This window comes from Hydra vulgaris, chromosome 08 (assembly GCF_038396675.1).
Source record: "Hydra vulgaris chromosome 08, alternate assembly HydraT2T_AEP".
NCBI lineage: Eukaryota > Metazoa > Cnidaria > Hydrozoa > Anthoathecata > Hydridae > Hydra > Hydra vulgaris.
In genome coordinates, this window is record NC_088927.1 from 47,704,477 (window position 1) to 47,727,500 (window position 23,024).

Below are 23,024 nucleotides of genomic sequence, written 5' to 3' on the forward strand. Positions count from 1 at the left end.
TTAAAAAAAGTATTTTCCATGGTAATAAAAGAAAGTACCTCTCATAAACAAGGTCATATTAACTTGTGTCAAAGAGAAAACAATCTTTTTTTAAACAAAATTACAGCTTTAGAGAAATATTATTTTTGATCATAAATTTCATGACTTCCATTGCTTCTGTGATATAATTATTGTGCACAAGTGACCAATAAAAGAAAGTACCTCTCATAAACAGGGTCTTGTGTCAAAGAGACTTGTGCACAAGTGACCAATGGAGCTATTCAGTCAGGTAGATACGAGGACTGTGATTTTACGAATAGATATCAGATTATAGTAAGAATCGAAAAGGATTTTCAGAGAATAAGTAAGACTTGATCTAACAAGTGACTCAAAAACACTGTTACATTTTTTGAATCTTTTTACATACTTGTAATATCTTAAATACTTGTGATACTGGTCTAAATTTTTTTTTATATAAACTACAAATGCTTATTTTTGATTTTGCCGAATAGCTTTAATGTTTCATTATAGATAAACAAAAGTATTGAAGTAACAAATGGAATTAAGGATAAAATAAAGTTGGATACTAACCTCTTAAGGATAGAGGTTATTATCCAACTTTATTATTCACCTAGTCTACTACAAACTGTTGGTATAAAAAAAAAAATTGTCAAGTAAAAGTCTTAAAATATTAGTCAAAGAAATTTCAACTTCATAGGGTTTAATTTAATATATACTTAAAAGCAAAATTGTCTGGTATATATAAAAAGAACAAACTGCTCTTTACTTATAGTCAAAAGTCTTAAAGAATTAAGTTTACAAATTGGGACAAAAAAATTTAGCTGGGCTGTAAATCATTGTAAGCAGATCAAAAAGGTGAAATAAAAAAAAAAAATAATAATAAAAAGATTTTCATAGAGTTACGGTGTAGTTTCTGTTTAGTGTCTGTTTGGAAAAAATGATGCCATTGGTCATCATAGACAAAAGAATGGTAAACCACAAAACTTATACCAAAAAAGGTTTGGCCAGTAGCTCAAAAATATGGCAACAATGTGTTTGGTGACAATGGGATAATGCAGCAAGATGGTGAAACTAGTGATCAACCGAAACCGAAATTTGAGCCGAAACCGAAAGTACCGAAATTTCGGTTCAGTTAAGCCGTAGCCGAAACCGAAATTTCAGCCGAAACCGAAATTTCGGCCGAAACCAAAACCGAAATTTCGGCCGAAATTTGAAAAAGAATGTTTAAAATCCCTGAACCTTTTATGATCACTGAATCAAAGTTAAAAAAATTATTTTATATATATCTAAGCTTTTTCATGTTTTTTGGCAAAAGTCTGTTTCTTTAATTTGAAAGAATGCCTCCAGCAGTTAAAAACAACCTTTTTACTTCGGTAGATGTTTGTGGATGTCTAAGAAATCTCTTTGCTACTTTTGCCAATACAAACTTTGCTTTTAATGTTGTTTTCTAATATAAATCTATGAAACTTCAGACCTTCTTCGGAGTTTGAATCAATTTTTGAGATATTGTCAACCCAACCAGGCATTGCAAATTGCAACATTTCAGCCCTCTGCTGTTTTGTTCTGGTGTCAAATAAGGGTATTGTTCTTTTTTTTAATTGTAATAGGCTCAATTTGATCTGAGGTTGGTATATTTTCAGGACTGCCGGTAGTTGTAAGTATTGCTTTTTCAGTTAGGAGATTTTTTAGAGTAAACGACTTCTTAAATGTGATAAAAGTCCGCTAAGTGATTGAAGTTTTGGATTGTGAGATCCACGAGATATTTTCAAATTGCAGATATTGCAAGTTCCGTATTTGAAATCACTAGCTGTCACGGTAAAATGATTCCATTAACCAGTTTTTTATCGATTATTTTCCATTGTAAAATTTAGCACTGAGAAACTTTTGATGAAACTATTGGTTTGGGTTGCTTTACTTAAATGTTAATTCATTTTAAGAATGATTTGAGAATAGTAACTTAAAACTATTATGTAACGTGATTTCAATTAAAATTTTTACAATTGTTATAATTAAAAATTGATTTACTATCAAACGATTACAATTAGGAAACCGTCATGATCACACTCTATATAAAAACTTAAAAAAAATCTTATAAAAGTTTCGGTTCATTTCGGTTGCGGTTTGAACCGAAATTTCGGCCGAAACAGGAAAAGTAAACAAATTGTTGAAGCAGAAATTTCACACTACTTTTCTTAAAAGTAGTGTTAAAACGATTTTCTAGCTGTAAATAGCAAAAAACATTGGCCACCAAGCTCTCCTAAAAAACATGGACCATCTCTCATAATCTTAAAATGCTGCTGAGTTTGTAATAATTCATTAAATAAACTAGTGTAAACTAAGAATAAAAATAATTAGTCAGCCAATTTAAGTTTGCAGTGAAACAAATTAGGTGAGAAAAAGTGTAAAAAAGTTGCATGTCCTAAACTAACATATTATTTCACATATGAAATATTCTGTTAGTATGCAATATGAATGACAAAATATAAATATAAATAATAAAAACTTCTCACATTAATAGGAATTCTATAAAAAAATGTGACTCCTTAAAAAAAAAAAGACCCATATCACAAATAATTTGGGGATATGAAAAATATTAAAGTATATTCATTGAACTTATATGCTTTTTGTGATGCACTAATTGCAAGAATAGAAAAAATGATAATATGAAAATAAAACATTTTCATAGTAACATTTTTACTGTTACTTCTGGTAAACAACTTTTTACTTAAAAAACTTTTCACTGTAAAATGATTTTAACATAATTGTGGAGGAAACTAAATGTTACTTTGAAAAAACATTTTTTATCAAAATGTTCATTGAAAATGCACAAACTTAAAGCAACAACTGAGTCAAAATACATGTAACTTTCAGATGAAAGATAGTGACTTTTGAATGTTTTTTTTAAATAAACCTGTTTGGTATTAAAATATATATATATATATATATATATATATATATATAGTTCTATAGTTTGTTGGCTTTAGGAAGAGCGGAAGGAAAAAAGTGATTCTTACGCCAACACATACGTCACTTTTAATTACTTTTGACTTTCGTCCAACATTTCCGTGTTGGACAAAAGTAAAAACCATTAATTTAATTACAAATTAATCGTTTTTTAAAAAAACCACAAAAACGTAAATTTAATTGACCAGAATGTTTTTAAAAACATTCTGAATGTTTTTATAACATTTTGAATGTTTTTAACAATATAAACAATGTTTTTATTTTTATTTTTTTTAATAAAATGTTTTTATTTTTGTTTTTTTTAATAAAATGTTTTTATTTTTATTTTTTTTACTGTAAATCATGCGCGGAGTGTTGCTACATCGACTATCTTATAGCCTGACTCGCAAGGGAGTGCTGCTACATCGACTGACAAATAGCCTGACTCGCAAGGAAGTGCTGCTACATCGACTGACAAATAGCCTGACTCGCAAGGGAGTGCTGCTACATCGACTGACAAATAGCCTGACCCGCAAGGGAGTGCTGCTACATCGACTGAGGGTTTGGTTGGGGCAGGCAGTCTATCCTTATTAAAAAAAAAAAAATTCCGGTCTTGCATTTTAATTTTTACTTTTTGTCAACAAAATATCGAAAAAACTTTCGGACAACATCTAAGGGTTCTATATATATATATATATATATATATATATATATATATATATATATATATATATATATATATATATATATTCTTTAGGTTTAATCTATATATAGTTTATGCAGTTAATGTTGTTAGTTACTGAGTTAGTTGCAATTCTTTAAAATTCCTAAAAACTTTTCTTTTTCTAAACTGTGCGCCTCATATCTTTGTTCTTTCAATGAAAGTTTGACATCAATGAATGTTTAACATCATTTTTCTGTTTTCTGTATAACAGACCTTTTTTTATTTTTATTTTTATTTTTGAGGTAGACCACAAGTTCTTTTAACTTTCAATAAGCTGTGTGAGTAGTACTTCTTTTTCTAAAATGCTTATATTTTTTTTTCAAGTTTTTACATTTTGACATATATTTAATTTTTTTTTTGTTAGCTATGTTGTTTGTATCCTAATTAAAACAAAAATGTCTACTTTTTATTATATTCTCCATTTTTTGATTACTAATCTGCACCTGTTAGTTATCTATTATCTGCACGGTTACATCTTGCAGGGTTATCTTTTATATTCTAATTAAAATTAAAAAAAAAAATGTGTCTACAATTCTTAAACCTTTTTTTTTTTCTTTTTTCTTTAGAACTAACTTGGAGTGTTTATGGGAAATAATTGCTCCCAGCATCCTCCCAGAACCTCTCTCACAGAGGTCCTGGGAGAGAGGCTCTGGGAGCATTCATAATTTAATAAATGGAAATTAAATGAAGGTGTAGATTTTGCCCTCTTTTAAATGGAGGGATCTGGAAACCAAAGGAAAAACAGCAACCAAAAAGTTGTAAATATCTTCTTTCAGTGAAGATATTTATGACTTTGTGAAGATATTTATGACCTTTTTTTTTTGATTTTTGTAACTTTTTTTTTAATTTTTGTAATTTCTTTTTTAATCAAAATAATATTATGTATATTTTATTTGTTTTGATCTTTTTTAATTAAAATTTTAATTGTTCTTTCACCAACTAAATCTAAACTTCTTATATTATACTACATTTATAGTTAAATTGATTCATTATCTAATTATTATCATAATATAATGATGCTGCACTCTATTGTTCTATTATTCTAATATAATGATTAATTATATTGTTAAAAATAATTAATTGATAGTTTTATTTATCAAGCTCACTGCTTCTAAAATTTACTAAAAGCCAAGAAAATATATTTAGCTATATATATACAGTTTATTTAGATCTCAATTTGATTTTTTATCTTTAATGATTATAGTTTGGCTACTTGAAACATTTTATAATTTGCTTTTTAATTAAAATTTTAAATCTATAAATGTCTTTAAAGTTAACTAAAGTTTACTAAAAGCATGAAATAACGTCATTGAACATGAAATGAAAAATTGAACATGAAAAAAACACATGAACATGAAAAAAAAATACATGAAATAATGTCATTGAACAGCACCAACAAGAACTGCTGCACAGCAGCAACTGCAGTATCACAACAGGTTACCAAAAGCAGTAAATTGTTTTCCGGTTATTATGATTTTTTTCTTTTCTTTTATATCTACTGAAGTATGACAACAGGTTAAGTCTACTTATCTGCTAAAATTTTTATTTTTAATTTGTCATATGACGCATTAATGCAATATAAAAGAATAAAAATTACTTATTTTCTTAATTTGTTATACACATGTTTGATAGTAAACTAAAAATTTTGGTTTGAAACGTATTTGTCATCAATTGCTTAATTATTTATAATAAATTTATCAAGTTGTGTGCATTTAACGCTTTTAACAATTTTCTTTTTTAAAGAAAATTTATTCAAATTAAATCAAATTGACCAAAAAATTTATTAACTCCTGTATAACATTATAAGTTAACTTCATAATAATCATAATTAATTAAAGTTCATACTAGAAAAATTTTTACAAGAAGTTACTAGATATTTCGTTAATTCAAACCATGATGAAGTCTTATTATTATTTTATGTCAGTAACTAAAAACTAATTGTGCTAACCTTTGGGGATGTTGAGAAAAATGGTTCTGCCTTACACTGATATGACCTAAGTCATTTGTAAATCATTCAATAATGTAAGATGTTAACTGGTAAATTATTTTGTAAACTCATCATGCTTTTAATGTTGATTTTGCTGATGATTTAATAGTTTCAATTTAAAGGCATTTTAAGTCAATAATTTCTGAAGTTGAGGTTCTGCAACCTCAACTTTAAATTATAGAAAACAGCTTGAGGATCGTGTGAAAGGTCAGGGAAATTGAACACAAAGTTGGCACTATAAATGCTATACTCACTATAAATGCTATAACAGACCGACCATAACTCGTATTACGGGTTGCTTTCTGCTAGTAAACTTATTATTACTGTAATTAGAATTTATTATTTTCTTTCACAATGTTTTGATTGGTTGAACACAATGTTTTGATTGGTTGCCACGTGTTGAGAAAAAAGATAATGTTTTAAATACTTATTTATAACATTAACTTAAATGTTATCTTAAATATTATTGCTGAGCTTAATAGTAGTAGTGCAGTAGTAGTGCAGTAGTAGTGCAGTAGTAGTAATCATGTGTGATTGACACAGAAATCTTAGCAGTAATTGCAATCGAGATAATGGCAAGAAAGAGTCGCATCACTTTTTTTTTATAAGAAAATGTAAACGAAAGTGGATGCAAATATCATAAAAATACTTACATAAATTTCTAACTAATGTTAAAACATATATCAAGTTTTAGAATTTTACTTTTACCTAAAAATTTTATTGCAGCAACATCTACTATTTTGATTTATAGCATTTTTTTTCACAGTTTTATTAAATCTTTTGTTGATTAAATAGTGTTAAATCTTTTATTGAACAAAACACCATAGTGGTTAAGCTCACAGCAATTCTGAGGTGCATCGACATGACTCAAACCCTTATGCTTGCACTTTTTTTTTTTTTCAATTTTTTAAAATACAAAAGAAAATATTTTTTACGTTTTATAGATATTATATGCATATAACATAAAGATATCAAATGCAATAAAAAACAAAAGGAAGAGAGTTTTTAAAAAAGCTTAAAATTTCTAAAAACATAAATACGAAGAATAATTTGTTGCACATGTCATGATAGAGATACTTATGTTATTTATGTGCTCAGGTAATTAGTCCTAGTAACCTGCAGATGATCTGAAAAATATTATGAAACTTAATAAAGGAAAAATTTGATAAGCCTGTCCTGCTACTCCAAAAGGTGCTGCTGTGGAGGTTAAAAAAAAAAAAAATTTTCAAACTTTATTTTAACAATTAAAAGTCTTTTTTGCTATATTTATTTTTTTGCTCTAAATATATACAGCCAGATTGAAATATTGAAAATATATTGTGTAAAGGGGCAGATTTAAACCCTTGTAAAATGACACTGATGACAGCACATTAATCCCTGAGCCATCGAAGTTATTCGTGTAGTTGAAAAACAAACCATTTTATAAATCTTTTATATTGATTGCAATTAATCAACACTTTTCAAGCTTGTTTTCTAAATAAGTGCAGCTTTACTGCATAGCAATAAAACTGCATATATATATAAACAAATATGTAATATGCAAATGTAAAAAATCCACTTATATAACAGGATTGTGTGTGATATAAGAAAACTTTTTAAATAAATACAAGCTTTTTTTGCTTAAACTGTTTTATTTTTATTTTTTGTATTTATGTTGTTGTATTTAAAAAATTTGACAAGATTGAAAAACGTGAAATATATTGTCTCATTCAAGTTGAAAATTTGAAACTTAGATTTTAGATTTGCCACAACACTCCCCTCTCTTGATAACTTTTGTTTGTCATCTTCTTAGTTCTAGCATATGTGTTGCATTAACAAACTTCTGTAAGTGTAAATATTTTTAGCATAAGTTGAGTTTGCCAGTCGTATAGTATAAGAAAACTTCAAAATATTATTTTAACAAGTCCTATTTGCTATATAGACCTTTTTGTTATAAAAAATACAGCAAGATTAAAGAAAATTTAAAAATCTATTGTTCTTAGGGGAGGATTTGAAACCAAAGCTTTTTTGCTCCTTAAGCAATTTTCAAGAATGAATTATTTTACTAAAAAAATATTGAAGTAAATAAGGAATAATTATAGAAATGATTAGTGTGGAATAGATAAGTATAGAAATGGCCGGTTTGGTAAAGACCCATATTTTACAGGTCTGGACAGCTAGGATATATATATACACATAAGGAAAAAGTATAGAAAAGGTAGGTGTGGACTTACGAAGACCCGTATTTTTACGGTTCTGGTATGCTAGTTATATTTATAATAATATTTCAATTACCATTTTCATTTGTGTGTGTGCGAATGTTATACTGTGTGCTTTAATGCCACCTGTTCAAGTGATTATGTAAACGTCAATAAGATTGTGACACTTAAGTGGATGGAGTAATTTTTGAGTCACTATTACAGCATAAAAACAACCAAAATAAAAATTAAAAATTTTTATTATTTTTCTAAAAAAATAAAAAATAAAACTTTTTGTTTCATAGAAATTCTTCTAGAATATATAATTTAAAAAATAACCAAATATACACCTTAACAAATCCTGATATTGCACCAACAAGGTCATTAAACGTACTAAATCCAAGTTTGTTTAGCTTGAGTTGGCGACCATACTTTTTACGATATTCAGATGACAGAATATTTATGGCTACCCTCTTCTCAGGTAAGTCTTTTACAATAGAGACAATCTCTTCAGCTAATTCTTTAATTGATTGAGAATTCTTTTTAACTCCTAAACATAAATTTGTTTAAGTTACGATGTAGTTAGTTCATCAAACTCATATTGTTATTGACTTGATTGACTCATCAAGACATTGTCTCATCAATTTTAAATATCTTAATATTTTATGCAGCATTAATTGACTTTCTAGAAGGAAATGATAATTTTGTTGTAAGCATCAAAATCTTGTTGTTAAGCCTTTAAAATAATAAATTATTTTTTGAATTTTTACTCAAAAAAAAAACTAAAATAAAATTATTTTTCATAAGTTAGAGCAAAAAAGAGGTTGGTAGGTAAAAAGAAAAGAGGGTGGTAGATGCCCATTTTTGTTAGTACTTTTAAGAACTTTTAATTTCACTTAGATCTTTAACTAACTAATAACTTTTTTTATGATTTTTAATTACCTGCTTGAACTTTAGTAAGAACTTGCTTATCGCTTACTCTAAACACCTATAGAAAATATGAAGATAAATTTTAATAGAAAACTATATAATATATATATATATATATATATATATATATATATATATATATATATATATATATATATATATATATATATATATATATATATATATATATATATACACACACACACAAACACATATATGTAAACAAAATAAAAAACTTACTTTAAAAGGGTGTTGAAGAGAAGAGAGCAATGATTTAAGCGAGTTAAAGCCAAAATTAGCAAATACAAACTTACGCCCAAAAAAGCGATAATATGTAGTAAAAAGACTAGTAACAGGAAGTTTATGTCTATTGCATGACATTATTAGTGAATCTAATTCTTCATTTAAAATTTGTAACTTGAAGTTTCTAGTAAAAGTCACCACTCTATTATCGTTTTGAATATCAACCTGATAAAAAAGAACACCTATTATATATATATATATATATATATATATATATATATATATATATATATATATATATATATATATATATATGTATATATATATATATATATATATATATATATATATATATATATATATGTATATATATATATATATATATATATATATATATATATATATATATATATATATATATATATATATATATATATATGTATGTGTGTGTGTGTGTAAATATATCTGTGTGTGTGTGTATATATATATATATAAATTTAAGTGACATCTTTAATAGTATGTGTAATAATAATTTAAGCATTAAAACATCATATACAGTATCATACTATCAATTTCTTTTATTAAGTGTTATTTTGGCTCATATAGCGAGAGTTATTATCAAACTAATAAATTTGTTAAAAAAATTATTTTTTAACGGTTCTTCCTTTTAAAAATCCGTCCTTTTAAAAAACACTGATTCACATAAGGTTTACTATAAAAATGTCAAATATGTTTGTGTATTTAACAAGAAGATCACTCAATGATCTTAAAAAACAGTGCAGTAATAAACTATTAAAAAAACACTTTTCTAAGTTGAGGTTATAGAGATGTATATAAGTGTGTGTATTTATGTGTGTATATCTAATATATATTTACCCAGGCAACTGATTCCCTGATAATGTAACACTGGCGTAATGCTTAATGACGTAATGACATATTAATCATATGGAAGTTATTTTATTTAAAAGCACATTAATTATTTCAAAAATATCATGTGTCAAACAAAATTAAACTTTAATTATTTAACTTTTTTTAATCAACTTAGTGAGTTTGATGTGCGGTGCGGTGCAGTGCATGCATGTGCAGTGCAGTGGTTAATCAAATCCTTTGGAGACCTTTTTAGTTTTCTTTTTTTTTAAATATTTTTAATTAATTAACTAATTGCTGCTAATATAATAATAATAAATAATAATATAATAAAAAAGACAGCGGTTAATAAATAGTTAAGTAATTCAGTTAATAAATAACTTTAATGCGCGAAACATTTTTTGAGCGCATTTAAGTGTACATTTATTAACTGAATTATTTAGGAATATAGCACAGTAAGCGAATATATATCTACTTATTCGATAAGCCATAGGCATGGCAGAGTGAACATATACCAACTAAGATGTTTAACTATAGAGGCAGCACATACATTTTTTATTTTATACTACACTACCATTCATAATTATCTGAATGACAAACTTTTTAAAAAAAGGCTTTAATAAAATTGCCGGGCTCATTAATGAAACAATAGACTTTAAAAAAATGTTTGCAACAACAATTTTGTTTAAAAACATAAGTCATTCTTTTTGGTCGGGAAAATGTTGAGAAAAGCAGGCAACTATGGCAAGAAAGTAGGGTGAAGTGTTAAAAGTGTATATTATATGTTTTTTACTGTTTCAATAGGTGAAGAAATTTTCATTAGCTGAGATTATAAAGTACATGATGGGAAGGGAAATGATAGGGAGCAAATGATGAATAAAGATTAAATAAAAACAAAAATGAAAGAATAAAGAAAGTACATGATGAGGAGGGAGAACTTTTCCAAACTTAAACAAATAGTAAGTGGCACAATACCTGTCAGAGAGAAAGATCCTCTTTAAAGTATTAAAAAACCACATCAGTATGTTATTAGAGAAAATAAGTTGCGGAAAAGTTGTTTTGAGATGTAACAACATGATTATGCTGCAAGATGATTATGCTCAATGTATCATTTCAACACCAACTGATGTGAATTCATTGTCAATCAATGTAAAAGTGCTAGAAGGTCTACAGGTCAATCGATGTAAAAGCGCTTGAATGTCTACAGATCAATCAATCTAAAAGTGCTTGAAGGTCTACAAGCCAATTTATGTAAAAGTGCTTGAATGTATCATTTCAACACCAACTAATACGAATACATTTTCAATCAATGTAAAAGTGATTGAAGGCCTACATGAAAACATGAAAACTTTTCTAAGTGCTAATCAATTTAAGACAACCATAATGAAAAAAATTCTGATTGAATTTTTGAGATCAACAGATAAAATTTTTTAAGTGTTTCTCCTCATTGGTAAAAATGGAAAACTGGTCTTGTGATTATGTTACTTATAGCATAAGTAGCATAAACACACCACACAAATGGCAATTAAATATTCCTCGGTTGGCTTCATTAGATTCTTATTTACCTTTGATTTTAAAGCTTATGTTAACTCACCTCCTCAAGGTCATGAAGGCCACTACAGTTAAGGGGGGTACTTAAGTTGTGATTACAACCCTCTCTCAACTCTATAACTCTAGAACACAAACCTTGACGAACAAGGCCGCTGCGCCTTAACTAATACTCAAGATGAAATTTTATGTTTTTAACTGTTAGTCAAGATTTCCAACACATGTTTTGACAATGATTTACATTATACTACATGTATTTGTTTGTTATATAAATAAAAAAGTTGTAATAGTATGCCAATGATGCATATAACTAATGCAATCTATTCATATAGACCAGTTGTAAATTCTTAAATTTTCTCTATAAACTAATACATACACAGTAGTTGGTAGGTATATATAAAAAACAAGCAAGAATTCTATTTTGGATTACTTGATAAATTTCATCTAATTCATGTCTTCTCACTTTAATACTCTTGCAAATCCTGACAAAGAATTTTATTTGAAAAAGTTAATAACAGAAATTAATATTTTGCTTCCTGATCCATATGATATTGAAGAGAAAATTTGGAAAAGTAATGTTAATTTTTTCCCTGAAGTCAGTTACAAAGATATATATATATATTTAACAGAATCACAAAGTTTATAAAGTAGAGAAATTGTGGCAGCATATAAATCCCTTGAAGCCTTCAACTATTTTGTTTGTGGACACTTGCAAGATGTTTTTAATGAAGAGTTTTAAATGAAGAGTCTGAGTATTGTGCTTTAAAAACAAACAATTTTACAGAGTGAATGGAATAGATCTAAAAAGCATGTTAGTCCTATTATTAAGCATGTTAATACTATTAGCAAACATAAACTTTAGCCACCCAAAAAAAAAAAAAAAAAAAAAAAAGGATAAATTACTCTAACATAATTAACTTTCTAGCAAAGAAAGTTGTTATTCTTACATACAAAATGCTGGTATTTAAAAATCTAAATTTAACGAACTAAAAGAAGTAGGACTTTATGCTGCTGTTCTAACAAGTATTGATAAACTGATTTTTTTGTATTCTAATGAAACTGACACAGCAGAAGAAACTGATGAAACATGTATCCCAGAACCTTTGAAATTTTTTATTTGAACAAAGTTTAATAAACTTTTCAAATGAAATTTTAATAATTAAAGATAAAAAACAATTTAAACTTTACAAAAGGCATGATTATCTTATGACAAATTATCAGAAGTTGCAAACCCACAGCGTTTTTCAGTGTTGGAAAGAGCATAAAGTGGTAGAATTTCGGTCTCCCACCTTCACAAAAAAACTTGCTTAAAAATTACAGCGAAAGTATGAAACTGAAAATGAAGTCAAAACTAGAGAAAAATATTTTAGTATTATGTCAGAACAACATAAAAATTTTAAAATGATATTGAGAGGATTGCATGTCAATGAAAAATTTTCTGAGATAAGTATAAGTCCTGATGCATGGGCGCCCTCAGGATTTTTTGATGTTTCAGATAGGGCACTTTCATACCTATGCCAAATGAGAAATTTGGGAACAAAAAAAGCTTTAAAACGCTTGCCCCCTACCTGCCCAAACATGAGGGCACTGATGTAGTAAAATTTTTAACTTTAAACTAAATTAAAATTTATCAACAGATTTTAAATTTTGTAGAAAAATATTGTAAATTACAAAAGTTTTGACCATGCAAAATTTACACCACTCTCATTTTTGGAGAGGGCGGGGGAAATTTGCATGGTCATGACTTTTGTAATTTACAATATTTTTCTACAAAATTTAAAATCTGTCAATAAATTTAAATTTAGTTTAAGATAGTAAAGTTGAAAATTTTGCTACAACAGTGCACTCACCTTTTTGTTCCAAGGTCTCGGCCATCCCAAATATTTGCAAGGCCTCCTCATTTGGCATAGGTATGAACATACCTAAGTTTGGAGTTTGCACAATGTGTGAAAATGTCCTATCTAAAACATCAAAAAAATCCTGCATTTGATAATTTATTCTTAAAACAATTTATGCTAGAAATCTCAACGAAAACTTAACTAAACTCAAATAATACACCCGCTTCCCGACCAAGCCTGAGTAAAACATATGTGTAGAATCTACACTTTGAGATCTTTTTAATGATACCAGACACAATCAACCAGATACAATTCAGCGTGTATTTTAAGGTGAAAAAATTTTATAGACAAACATTTCAACATTTTTAGCAGATAACTGTTTTTTTTTACTTTCTTGTTTCATTTATATTGTTATATTGCTTTTTATTCATAAATTGTCAGCAATAAAACGAGATAAATGTTTCATTCAGCAATAAAACGAGATAAATGTTTCATTCAGCAATAAAACGAGATAAATGTTTTATTCAGCAATAAAACGAGATAAATGTTTCATTCAGCAATAAAACGAGATAAATGTTTCATTCAGCAATAAAACGAGATAAATGTTTCATTCAGCAATAAAACAAGATAAATGTTTCATTCAGCAATAAAACGAGATAAATGTTTCATTCAGCAATTAAACGAGATAAATGTTTCATTCAGCAATAAAACAAGATAAATGTTTCATTCAGCAATAAAACGAGATAAATGTTTCATTCAGCAATTAAACGAGATAAATGTTTCATTCAGCAATAAAACGAGATGAATGTCAGCATTAAAACAAGATAAACGAGACAAATGTCAATCTTGTTTTAATGCTATTTATTCATAAATTTTTTCTTTTGCTTTTTTTTTTTTTTTGTGGTTCTAAATTGAATTAAAACCTCAACAATCTTCTTTTTTTCCAACAACCAAAACCCTCAGTCAATGTAGCTGCACTCCTTGCACGTTCTACCTATTTTTCAGTCGATGTATGCAAAAGTACAACAAGATACAGCTATTACATTTTAATATATATTTTTTTTGTTTATTTAATTTTGCCTATCGACTACAGTGCATGCATCAGTTTACGACAAAAATGTAGACAACTGGTCTATAAAAAATAAAACTAATAACAAATAACTAATGCAAATTATGCATATAGGAAATAAAACTAATAACATATAACTATTTTAAATATATACAATTTTAAAAATATCATTGAAATAAGATTTAGATTTGCTAAAATTTGAAAATATAAAATTCAAAACATTCTTATAAATATGATTACAGGATTACAGCATTGATTAAATTCCTAGATGAAAATTTAATAAGAATGCTGTTGTGTTTATAAGTGTTTTCCAATTTAAAATTTGCTTGACCAATTTAGAACTTTGTTTTAGAAAGGACAAAAATAAAATAGAAGAAGCACAACAATTTTAATAGATTGTATTAAACCTTTTGGGTATGTTTTAATAATTATACAATATTTTATAGAACAATTAAAATTAATAAATACCTTCACTATTTCAGAAACTTTACTAATCAATTCTTCAAGATCATTACATTCAAAATCTTGAACGCATAGCTCACGACCAAAGAATTGGTAGTAGTGAGGATTGAAACGATTCCAAGGAATTTCAAACTTTGGAGACATTTTTAACAACAAAATAATATCTGACTGAAAGCTTGATAAAGAGTAACCTATTAGCAAGAAATATTCAAACAATAAACTACAAATAGTATAACAAAATATGTACTTTTTACTTTATATGCAATGCAAAGTAAAAATATAATGTAATTATAATAAAACCCAATATAAAGTAATACATATTTATATATATTTTATGTGTATATATATTTGTATTTATTCAGTTCACAGAAAAGACATATACAACTTAACAAAGTGCACTCCCATTCGCAAATTATATATACATATATATATATATATATATACAACCCTCGGAATTAGGGTCGGCATTCGGCAATGCCGACCTAAGAGTGTTTAAGATCGGCAAAAAATTGCTGACCTCTATTTCTTATTCTATGTCTTTCGGTAAGACCTTTGTATCAAATTTTTCTTGCCAACCTGATGCCGACCTCAAAAGGATTGAGGTTGGCAAATTATTGCCAACCTCATTTTTATATATATATATTTTTTAATTTAATTTATATATATATTAATTTATATATATATGTGTGTGATTTTTTGACGAGATTAAATAAAAATAACTACAAGATTTTTACTACTAAAAGTTTTATGCGTTTAGCAATCATCAGGTAAAAAATACATTGTTTTTTTCGTTAAAAAATATACTCAATAAACATTGTGGCGTTCAAAAACAATTATAAAACTATAACTATTTGCGAGGGTGGTTTGGTTTTTTAATCTTTGGGCTCGTGGTTGTCAAGCAAAAACTTGTTTTCGTGTCGGCACTTAGTAATAATTTCTGTTTTTTTATTTAATAATTTTTGCGCATTTTTGTATGATATTATGCAAAGTTTTTCATGAAGGCAAAGCAAGCATTTTTTTGTTACGTTGCTGTAGGCGGGGACTTGTTTAATTATTGACAAAGTTAATTTTGGTGTTATTTTTAAGTTTTCTTTTATCTAATATATATATATATATATATATATATATATATATATATATATTATATATATATATATATATATATATATATATATATATATATATATATATATATATATATATATATATATATATATATATATATATATATATATATATATATATATACATACATTTATATTTTAATTCAGAATCACTCCCAACAAGGCTGCAGGCAACCACTATTAAGTTGGGAATTACTAGAATAAGAAGAGTAAAGTTAGAGATAGTAGTAGTAGTTAGTAGATAGAGTAAAAAAATGGTTCACAGAAAACTTAAAAAGTTGTATGAGTAAGGAAAACATGATGACGAGAGAGAGTTCCTAAGGGTCAAAGTGCAGGGAATAAAAATAAACAAATAAAATTTTTTGAGCATGCAGAGACAGATACAGTAAATGAATGAGACATTGCTTAATGACGAGTCAAGCGAGAATGAGTTTTGGTAGATGGAACTAAAGATGATACCTCCTTTGAGCAGCAACCATCATAGTATTTGTAGAATAGAGAAAGAGATTCAACTTTACAACTATGGGACAGAGGCTCAAGCTTAGCCAATAAAGCAGATTCAACTACATTTACTATGTGTTTTTGGAACTTGTCTAGAGGAGAAAGAGCATTTTTAGAAGAACCAGCAAGTATGGCAGCAGTATTCCATACAGAGGCAAATAACAGATTTGAAGAGGCGGAAAATGGAATCGGGAGTGAGAAAATGGCAAGCACAATAAAGAGTAGCACCTTAGCAGATGCTAACTTGGCAATCAATTGTATATGTTTTTTTTGAGATGTCAGTAGTGAACAATAATCCAATAAGATGTATTGAAGAGGACTGAGAGGGTTGCTATTCATCAATATAGGAATGTCGACAGTATTGCAATAGTTGTTAGCAGTAAATGACTAAGCATTGTTAAAAGTTAAAATTTACATACCATTACAAGCCCAAATCTGTTAAAAAAGTGAGATCAGATTCAAGATCAGCTGTCTGTTCTAAGCAATTAAAAAGAGAAGATTTTTTGTCAAGACAGGAGTATAATGTTGAGTCATCATCAACAAGAGCTACTTTAGATCTGAAGTTGTCAAAAGATCATTTATGTAGATAAGAAACAAGGATAGAACCATAAGGTACCCCAGAAGTCACTAGAAATAAAAGAGTGTTGGCCTTTGAGAATGACTTTAATAAATCGGTTAGAAAGAAACAATTTCATAATCTCAAAAAATTTCACAGATATGAAGCAAGGTTATGAAAAAGACCAGCATGCCAAACTTTATTGAAAGCTTTAGATAAATCAAGAGCAATAACCTTAGGCTTGTCACCTTCATCTAATGCACAATAATATTTTCTAGTCACAGCAGTTTGCAAATCAGCCAAAGAGTGAGAAGATCAAAAACTGTATTGATTGTCTAATAGTAAATTATTTGACTCAAGATTGGATGTGAGAAACTTGTTAATCAAAGACTCAAAGACCTTGCTAGTACCAGATAGAAGGCTGATCGGACGATAGTTGAAGGGGTCAGATTGTTCACCAGAGTTTCTAAAAAATTGGAACCACAGATGTCATTTTCCAGCAGGTAGGAAAAGAAGATTCAGACAAGCACTTATTGGATAGTTTAGAACAAATTAAAGAAAGTTCTGGAAAAAACATTTGTAAGACTATGACTTAAGCAACTGAAGCTGAAGTGGTTTGAATGTTAACAATGGGTCAACCTGTTTATGTGGAATGGAAGGTAGAGTATGGTCATAAGAGTCAAATTAGAAGAAAAGTTGTTTGCAAATAGTTCAGCCATATACTTTGGAGAGGTAATAAGATCAGTCCCACGAATGAGAGTTAGGAATGTTAGGCCTACCTTTGTTAAAGATGTTGTTATAGGTTTTACTAAAGTCTCTAGAGCGTAACTTTTGATATGAGATTTAGTGAACTGGGAATAATGGAGATCAGCATCAGACAGCACCATTTTGTATTGATTTCTTGCAATAATAAATAGGCATTTGTTCACATAAGAGTTGTTCTTTTCAAAAAGATGAAAAAAATGATTATATTTAGATAAAGCAGCTGCACAAGAAGGTGAAAACCATGGAGTAGAATGAGAATTGACTTGAAACTGACAAGGAATAAAAGCTTTCATTCCTGCCTGGATCCAAGAGTGTACGTAGGAGGTACATTTATTAACGGAGAGAGAAAAGACATCAGCCCAAGGACCGCCATTAAGAAAATCATAAAAAGAATCCTAGACAGTTTTAGGGTAGTAATAAGCAGTGTGATGATAGGGTGACAAAGAAGTAGTACAAGATGAAAGATTTATAGAGATTATTTGATGGTCAGAACCACCTAAAGAAAAAAAAGAAGAAACTGAACACAAGCTAGGGTCTCTGACCCTAGCTTGTGTTTAGTTTCTAGCTTGTGTTCAGTTTAATAAAGGAGCAAAAAGGGTTGTTTGGAAAATGAGTCACAATGTTAACTAGCTGAGTATGAGATTGAGAAATGCAGAAATTGAGAGCTTTAGCGCCAGCAGGGTCAGTGGTGTTAGAGTCAAGCCATTTAGTATGATGAGCATTAAAATCTTCAATAACAACAATATTGGCAGTGAGGTAAAGAAAAAGGGCATGGTAAATTTAATCAGAAATTTCATCCAAAAGAATGCAGTCTTGGGAAGAAGGAGAATGAAAAAGAACAAAGCGAAAGGTGATAGAGTCAAGAGGTGCTAAGTGAAAGCATAAAAAAGAATGGACAAAGAATTTAAACCTAATTTTACAACAAATAGGTGAATTAATGCAAATGTATACCCTATGTATAACTGATGGAAGACCATGAATATTTGTAAAGGATGATGAAAGACCATGAATATTTGTAAAGGTTTTAATACATTCTTTGCAAATATTCATGGTCTTTGCAGACCATGAATATTTGTAAAGGATGTATTAAAACAGTTAAGCAGGGATGGTTTTTTGTTTAATATTTTTGGATACTTTTGGCATAATATAAGTTTAAAGTGAACTTGATTCATTCATAGATAGAGCATGGCATTCCTAGCAATGATATATGCAGTTGTCTAAGTCCTGCTAACTAACAAAAAGTCCTAACTTAGGACTCCCTATGTGGTCTCAATAATGCCAACTAAAAGAATTAACAGGGACACCGTCCATGCGCAATATGGTACTGTTAATACTCTGATATTTTTCAGTGTGTGTGAGAGTGTGTGTGTGTGTGTATAAATACATATACCATTAAATTTAATAGAGGAAACTAAATAAATTTGATTGTTTTTTAAAAAACCGCAAAAGCACAAATAAAAGATTAAAATGTTTTTAAAAACATACAAATGTTTTTATTTATTTTATATATATATATATATATATATATATATATATATATATATATATATATATGTATATATATATATATATATATATATATATATATATATATATACACACATATATATATATACAAATATATATTATTATATATATATATATCAGCTCACAGAATTAGGGTCAGCATTCGGCAATGCCGACCTAACTGCCAACCTTGAAGTGTTTGAGGTCAGCAAAAAATCGCCGACCTTGTTTCTATGTTTTATGGTTACCCATTTGTTTCAAGTTTTTATTGTTGACCTCATGCCGACCCTATTGCCAACCACATTTTTCCTAATTCCAAGGATTGATATATATATATATATATATATATATATATATATATATATACACACACATATATGTGTATATATGTGTGTGTGTGTGTGTGTGTGTGTGTGTGTGTGTGTGTGTGTGTGTGTGTGTGTGTGTGGGTGGGTGTATATATACACATATAGATCAGGCGTGGACAGGAAAGGCGTGCAATTGCGCTTTGAAAGCTTGACCACGGGTTTTTAGTTATTTGAAAACATGCTGAAAAACCCGATAAAATAAAGAAAATTATAAACAAGCTAAACTATAAAAAAGAAAGAAATCTTAAAAAGAAATTAAAAAAAAATAAAAATACTAATCTAACCCAAAGAAAACTAAAACTCTATTAAAAAGTTATTTTTAATTATGTTTATATTTATGTTAAGGTTCAATAACTTTAAAACTTTAATCTTTTCTAATGTTTTTTACATCTGTTAATTAAAAGCAAACTTTTGTACAAATTATAGGTCTCAACAAAACAAATTGTAAAGCAATAAAATTTTAAGTATTTTAATTTACACAATTAAGACTTATCAAAGATGATATTTAATGTGAGCGCTATGGTGGGTGTGAATTTTGAGTTTGAGTATTTTAATATGAACTTTTATTTAGAAAGTTTTTTAATTTTCAAATTAGTATTATATACTTAATTATTATTTTTGTTTATCAATTTATTCTTTTCTTTTTTTATAAAGTTTATTGTAATATGCAGTGACGTAACTTTTTCTCTCGAGAAAAAAAACCCGAGCATTTAAAAAATAAATATGGTAAGCGTTAAGATTAGGAAATTCAAAGACCCGTATAATTAGAGTTGCAGTAGATATTACAGACATCGATCAACGTAAATAGGGTTAGGAATAGCATATATTAGTTGCATCAAAATATTTTAGTTAAACTTTTATGGATAAATTGATAGTGTAAAAACAATGTATGGTGAGGAAGTGGAAGAGCTTTTCATAACCCCTAATAATATTAGCTTCAAGGGTTTTTTATTTTTTAATTTCTGGTCTAAAATAAGTAATGAAAAGGAAACGGAACTTCTTGACAATACCCCTAATTTTGTTTAGTGCGTGGGTTTTTTTAACTTTTAATTTCTTATTACTTTTTAAAAGAGGAAAAAGTTGTATGCAGAAGAAAAAATAAGTTTAAGTATAAAGAGATTTTTAAAATGGCATCTTCTGCAAACACAATTAATGTTAATAAACCAATATCTAATAATTTAAAAACTTTTCTTTCATGGGGTAAAGAAACAATTATAGGATACACGGAAGAAAACGGGTTAGTGGTTAAAATATGGTGCAAGATTTGTGCAAGAAATAAAATAGCTATTTTTAGTGATTCTCCAGTTAAAGGAGTTTCAATTAATTCTTTAAAAGCGTTTACAGGGGGAACTTGTGTAGTAACTAAACATCAGGTAAAAACTAAAATATCATTATATATTAGTTATTATTTGTTTAATTTAAACTTGTGATGCCAGGATATATTTTAAACTAGTTGTTCGCTGATAACATTAGCTTATTCAAGATCTCTTTATGATTGAGAACTTTAAATTTTAATTAAGGTTGATCGCCATCTTGAGAGTCATAATCATTAATTGGCGGTACTAATTGAGAATAGAAACCCTGAAGAAACCGGAAACAACTGTGCTATTTTTCCTAATTCCAGAAACTCTTTAACTAATACATCAAAAAACCGTGAAGTACTATCTAAGATGATAAGAACAGCTTATGAAATGGTACTAAAACCTAACATGCCCCAAAACATTTTGAAACACTCATCAAACGCCAAAGAATAAATGGTGTATTTCTTTTAGGCGGAAAAAGCAATAATAAAGCAGGTTATTGAATTTTAGGGTTTAAATTTATATTCACTAATAAAATTAACTTTCCTTTATAATTTAGTTTCTGAATCATTTTCTTAATTTATTTTTAGCACATAAATTTATCTCATCCATTGCTAACATGGTTAAAGAAAAAGTTGCCGAAATTGTTGACAAAAAAATTTTTTTTTCCATTCTTTCCAATAGCTCTCAAGCTAGGAAAACAAATGATGAGAAAGAGTTAGTACTTGTTCGAGCCAAACGAAACGGAACCCCATCCTATTTTGTTGTATCGTTACTTGAGATGGGCAATTTTGATGGTACAGGCGCTAATGCCAGTAAAAAAGATATTGACAGTATTTTTAGTGAAGCCGGTAATATTTATTTAACTGCAGAAGCATACAAAAACAAACTAGTCAGCGCTACTGCTGATGGTACTAACGTTAATTTTGGCATTTACAATGGGGTGTTAACTCAAATGAAAAAAGATCGAATGTGGCTCATAAAAATTCACTGTGTGAACCACCGTTAAGAATTGCCTATTAAAGGTGCAGTAAAAGATATTGTTCTGTTTAAGGAGTGTGAACGTTTTTATATTACCTTATTCAATTTATTGCGCAAATCTGAAAAATTAAAATACTAAGTTAAAAAAGCTGCAGTGGCATTAAATATTACACACTACCCCTTACTCATAATATCTGGAACGCGCTTTGTAAGTCACAGGAGACGCGGTTTTACAAAGTGGTTACATAACTGGCCAGCACTTGTTATGGGTATTGACACCTTTCTGGCATAGCCAAACGACTGCGCGACTACAAATTACTATGTGTAGTCTGTATTTATTTGGACTTGCTTGAGAAGTTATTTTTTTCAAAAGCCAACGATAATGAGTTTATTATCGTTGGTTTTTGAAAAAAACTATATGTTAATGGTGCATGAGTTAAAACCGGCAGTCGACAAGATTACTTGAATTACAAAATGAAGATATCAACGATATTCTTGATTCATATTTACTTATGCTTCAAATTAAGGAAATATATAGTTCAAACACTCTTGTTGCTTCCTATCTCAAAGATGGTCATGAGTTGAAAAATCAAATCAAGAGTTTGTTCAGATTAAGCTTGAAAATATGAATAATCTCAACTTTGATAGTATTAATTTTGGTATCCAAATAAGGAAAGCTGCAGTCGATGTCATTCTGCCATTGATAGACGAAAGATTCGGTTCACTGTTAAACCCAATATTCGAGTCAATAGCTTGGTTAGATCCACAATTTTGGACAGAGGATGAGATGTATGGCAATGCCAGCATCTCTTTATTGCTAAATGAGTTCAAATTTCCTCTAGAAACTGCAGGGTTGGACATTAAAATGGTTCTCTCTTAATGGAAAGCGGCAAAGATTATAATAAAAGCAGTCATAAGAGTATAAAGCAGTCACAGCATTGTGGCAAAAAATGCTTTGAAACCATGAAAACCATGAAAAAAGGTTCCAAACCTGCTTCTTCTCATTGAACTTATTATGTGCATGTCTTGCTCTAATTCATCTGTGAAATGCATTTTCAGCATATTGACAGTGATACTCACTGATCGTCGGTTATAAATGAAACACTAGACAATGGAAGACTGCATAATGATAGC

At 28.3% G+C, this 23,024-nt stretch overlaps 1 protein-coding gene across 3 annotated transcripts in view; it reads right to left on the bottom strand.

The window, feature by feature from the left end:
• LOC100201018 (meiosis regulator and mRNA stability factor 1) overlaps positions 1-23,024 on the bottom strand; it is a 111,213-nt gene that overhangs the window by 30,979 nt on the left and 57,210 nt on the right. For all 3 annotated transcript variants that reach the window (XM_065803838.1, XM_065803837.1, XM_065803839.1), the window contains 4 exons: positions 14,795-14,979; positions 9,002-9,229; positions 8,774-8,819; positions 8,182-8,381 (listed from right to left, as the gene is read on the bottom strand). In XM_065803838.1, the coding sequence (XP_065659910.1) occupies positions 8,182-8,381; positions 8,774-8,819; positions 9,002-9,229; positions 14,795-14,979 (659 nt within the window). The remainder of the gene's footprint in view (positions 1-8,181; positions 8,382-8,773; positions 8,820-9,001; positions 9,230-14,794; positions 14,980-23,024) is intronic.